Source organism: Harmonia axyridis, chromosome 3 (assembly GCF_914767665.1).
Source record: "Harmonia axyridis chromosome 3, icHarAxyr1.1, whole genome shotgun sequence".
Classification (NCBI taxonomy): Eukaryota; Metazoa; Arthropoda; class Insecta; order Coleoptera; family Coccinellidae; genus Harmonia; species Harmonia axyridis.
The window spans coordinates 43,302,438-43,307,648 of record NC_059503.1 but is presented as its reverse complement, the minus strand read 5'-3'; the positions used below and the strand labels follow the sequence as shown (position 1 = coordinate 43,307,648).

Genomic DNA, 5,211 nt, shown 5'->3' with positions numbered 1-5,211 from the left:
ATGCATTTGCTGAACTTCTTCGAGTGCTGGTACGATTTTTAATAATTCAAGATTATCATGCATTTTCTGAAATTTATCGATATATTTGTTTTTCAAGTCATTAACTACAGTAGCGATCTTCTTTTGATTCCTTATGAGGGTTTCCTCATTTTTCTTTATACTATTAAAATAATTTCTGTATAATTCTTCATCGTCAGAATCTAAGGTTCCAAAGAGTATTTTTGAGATTTTGCCTCCTAAATTAATCAATCCTCTCTTAGTCCGTATTTTTTCATTAACTATTTCTTCGAACGATTCAATATTTATTTTATTAGACTCTTGCAAATATCTATAGTTTGCAGTCTGCGAAAAACCTAATGGTTCCTTCTTAAATTTATCTATTTCTTTCTGATATGCCAAAATTACATTTTCTATTTTATTTAAATCAATATGATAAATTAGTTGTAAATTCTTTTTTGTTATGTAAGCTTTTCCTAATTGAATGGGCAATACATTATTTTCAATTGGAATAATTTCTAGTGAATTAATTATCTTCGTTATCATTAAAATCATAATTATCAATGTAAATGAATGGTGATCCATGTTGAATCTGAAAATAAAATTTGAAAGTTACTTCTTTCGTTGCTTCATAATTTTCTTATGATAAATATGTTTATTTTTCGAATCTTGAATACGATGTGAGTCTATTTCACTTGCATCGATTCTTTTGAACGCTGGGTCGAGTTTTCTTGTTTTCGGATTTTTAATATACGTTGGATTTTCATTTAAGGGACGATCAGCAGATCTTTTCTTATTTGTTTTTTCTAAACGGGCCAAGTTTTTCTCTTGTCGTTTTTCTAAATGTTTTGAAATATCGTTGAAATTTTCTAAGTAATTTTCAACATAATTTTGAATTTGTTCATTATGAGTTCTTTCAATGGGTAAAGAATAATTTAAATCGGCTTTGATGATTTGCATTGGAGTCATCTCTAGACTCGAATGATTTGAATTATTATAACTTAATAAGGCTTGAGCTAATTTATTTTGAAAAGTCAAATTTTTATTTCCAATTGTTCTCAATTGTTCTATGAGAGTAGAATGAAATCTTTCAACTAATGCGTTTGAATTTGGGTTATAATTCGTGATATAATGTATTTCGATTTTATGGACTTTGCAAAAATCTTGTATTACATTATTTTTAAATTCGATCCCATTATCACAAGTAATTTTGTTAGGGATTCCATAATGACTAAAATAAATTAATAATTTGTCCATAATTTCTGATCCTGTCTTTTGTAACAAAGGATAGCATTGTCCAAATCTGGAAAAAGAATCTATCACGCTTAAACAATTTGTTTGATTAAATTTAATCGTGTCACAGTAGACATGAGTAAAAGGTTTTGTACCGACGGGATTTGGTTTGAATTGAAGTTGAACTGGAGTTCTTTCATATTTGGATTTTTGACAAATTTCACATGTATTTATATAATTCTGAATATCTTTATTCATATTCGGCCAATAATACTTTCTTTTCAAACTTAATAAATTTTCGCGTAATCCACGATGTGAAGTTTTGGTTTCATGGAATTGTTTCATTCTAAGGAGTTGTTCCTCCTTGTCTTCGACATCTTCTACTAATGTTCTCGAAATTTTCAAATCAAGGCTCTTATAATCGAATTTCTCTTGCAAAATTCGTATAAGAGGTTTTTCTAATTCTAATGATTTGAAGTATATTGTATAAGGACTTTTTGGACGTAGATATTCTCGAATGAATCTACATAAATCTATTTCGACAGAATTTACTGATACAAGAAATCTTAATTTTTCTCCGAATAATTTAATTTTCGTAACATCATAATTCGATGCTTTTTTAAATATGACCTGTAAATTCGCGGAGTTTATACTTCTTTCCGTATAAGGTATTTCGAAGATAGGGTTTTCTATACTACTGTGAATAGTTACATCATCGTGTATAATCACGTTTGAAGTTTCGAAATCAATTATATTTTCATCTTCATTTTCATTGGAATCGTCATTTTCACATTCACCTGCATTTAGTAATTCTAAGCATTCATCAAGTTCTTCGTCAGTAACTTGATTAATTATTGACACTAAGTCATCTTCAATACCATTATTTATTTCTTCGATTTCGTTCAAATCGTTCATTTGCATATTTGATGCTTCGATTTGCTTTATTTCATTACCATTCTTATTTGGTAAATAGAATATAGTAATTTTTATATTCAAATTCAAAAAAATATATTTTATCATATTAAAAATTGTGGACCATTTCAATCGGTCTAATCCGCTACTTATACGTGGTATTGCTAAATATTTTTCATTATTCATTTCACAAATTTCTCTGAGTTCCTTTAGAGATTTGAATACGTTTTCGTACGTAGGTTTATCATAATAATTTTCTTTCGTTATTAAATAATAAATATTCCTATTATCTTTTCGAATCTTGGCAACTTGACCTACCATTTTATTTTGCGATTTCAGTTTTTCAATATTTCCGTATTTATTTTTAAAACAGACGGCTATACCTCGACTCATGTGGAAGTCTTTAGAAACACAATGCGCTAATGCATAATTTTTAGGGGCTTTAAATAAATTACCTTCTTTCTCTTTTACATTTGGAGAATCCGTTATTTCATTCATTTCATTAAGCTTTATAAAATTTTCAAAATTAATTTCATTTTCTATAACAATTCTGCTCAATGCATCTGCATTATTCATTGAACCTTTTCTGTATCTAATTTCATAATCAAATTCCTCTAATTTAATTCGCCATCGCATAAGGCGAGAATTTGGTTCTTTTAATGAAAATAACCAAGTTAATGGTTTATGATCCGTATAAATTATAAATTTTCTTCCGTACAAATAGGGTCTAAAAAATTTGCAACTGAATAAAATAGCCAAAAGCTCCTTTTCTATGGTGCTATATTTTGTTTCCGATTGGCTGAGAGTACGACTAGCATACGCTATAGGTAAATCACCTGGCGGAGTACCTTGAGAAAGAACTGAACCGATTGCATATCCGGATGCATCTGTCGTAAGTACGAAAGGTTTATTAAAATCAGGATAACATAGGATTGGATGGTTTAAAAGGTTACGTTTCAGAACCTGAAAAGCTTCTACATATTTTATATCATCAATATTAATGTTCGCTTCTTTTTTTAAACACGCAGTTAAAGGTTTTGCTATCTTTGCAAAATTTGGAATGAATTTTCTATAATATCCTACTAAACCAAGGAAAGATTTGATTTCTTTCGGTGTTTTAGGAATTGGAAGTTTAGTTACTGCTTCTAATTTTTTTGGATTAGGTTTTATTCCTTCTGGAGTTATAATGTGACCTAAAAATTCGATTTCTGTTTTGAAGAAATGACATTTATCTAATTGAATTTTCATATCATCTCTCATAAGTGTTTCCAATATAGTATGAATATCAGCCAAATGCTGTTCTACTGTTTCTGAAAAAATAATTATGTCATCCATATAAATATGACAAATTTTTCCTATATAATCTTTCAAAGTATTATTCATCAATCGCTGAAATGTAGCAGGCGCATTTTTTAAACCAAATGGCATTCTTAAAAATTCGTAATGTCCATTATCTACAGTAAAAGCCGTTTTTTCTATTGATTCTTCGTCCATTTCGATTTGATGAAAGCCTGAGGCAAGGTCAAGTGTCGTAAAATACTTTTTATTTCCTAATTTATCTAGGATACTATCAATTTGGGGTAAAGGATATTTATCATCAATTGTTTTATCATTCAGTTTTCTATAATCGATGGCCATTCGCCATTTTACTTTTCCTGATAAGTCCTCTTTCTTTGGGACTATAACTACTGGGAAAGACCAGGGGGAAATACTTGGTCGAATAATATTTTTATCTAATAAATCTTTTATTTGTTTTTTGACTTCTTCCCTGTGTACTTCGGGATATCTATAAATTTTGCAATGAACCGGAACATCATCGGTTGTTCGAATCTTATGTTTGATTCTACTAGAAAAAGATAAAGGTTGATTGGGTAATTGCAATACATTTTCGTTTGTTTGTAAAATTTTCATAAGTTGATTACTTATTTTTGATTCTAAATGAGAAAGATCCACTGGGATTTTCGTTGGATTTTGACATACTTGTTGGTATTTAAAAGGAATGTTGCAAAATTCATTTTCTAAAATTTGATCTTGAAAGTTCAAATTGATTCCATACTTGTTCAAAAAATCTGCTCCTATTAAGCCATCATAATTTCTATGAAATTTATAAAGTACAAATGGATGAGTATCTTCTACGTTAAATTCAGAAAATAAAGGCAATAAGACTTTTTCATTTGAAGTGTTTTGTCTCATACACGCGGTTAAAGTGGTTTTTTCTTGATAAATATTATTTGGGCAATTATTATACGCAAATTTGGGGTCTATTAAACAAACTGAACATCCACTGTCAATCAAAAGTTTACATTTAGGATAATTAAATTCGATATAGGGAAGTTGATTTGAATGATCAATACTATTATTTAAGTCGATTCGTTTCCCGAGGCTAGTTCGCAAAAATTTCGTTCCTCAAAATTTTTTGAAGTCGAAGCGTCGCCAATTACGAATTTTGTGGGAAATTGTTTTGATTTATTTGAATTCGAGGTTTTCCAACGACCTCTATCATTTTGTTCATAATAATTCTTTTTATTCTGACTCGAATCTAATTGTGTTAATTCCTCAAATGTATAATTGGGAGTTTGTTCATTGGAATAAAATTTCTTATTTGGATTTGTTGGGAATTGAGTCGAATAACTCGGGCGTTTCTGTGCAAAGTTCCTAGTTTGGACTGACATTTTCTCCGGTGGTGTATTAATTCTTTGGTTGGGATTTGGTTTAAAAACATTTTGATTATTATATCGTTCCGTCTTTGGATATCCGAACACTTGTTTGTTTGTAGGATAATAATTATTATTTACTGGTCTCTGAGTGTACTGAATAGGTTGTGAAGGAAAGTTAGGAACGGAGTTAGGATTATAATTATTTCCGTAACTATTATTTGAGTAAAAATTTCTATAATTATTTGGAATATAGTTTCTTTTAATATTATTATTATTTTGAAAATTATTTTTCGTCCTTCGCGATTGAAAATTATGTTTTCTACTTTTATCTAATAAATCATATTGCTCCATGTTTGACAAATAATCTTTAATTGCATTTATGGTTTGGTCAAACGTTAAGGCATTATTCGCG

The 5,211-nt window shown here is 29.1% G+C and overlaps 1 protein-coding gene across 1 annotated transcript; it reads right to left on the bottom strand.

Moving 5' to 3' along the window:
- Positions 1-537: 537 nt before the first annotated feature.
- Positions 538-4,335, bottom strand: LOC123676417. Its single transcript, XM_045612296.1, has one exon. It carries the CDS (start codon positions 4,333-4,335, stop codon positions 610-612), a length of 3,726 nt encoding a protein of 1,241 aa, XP_045468252.1. The 3' UTR covers positions 538-609.
- Positions 4,336-5,211: the final 876 nt, after the last annotated feature.

Bases quoted from the DNA above. Each gene is read 5' to 3' on its own strand.
- LOC123676417 (XM_045612296.1), bottom strand. From the start codon at position 4,335: ATGAGACAAAACACTTCAAATGAAAAAGTCTTATTGCCTTTATTTTCT.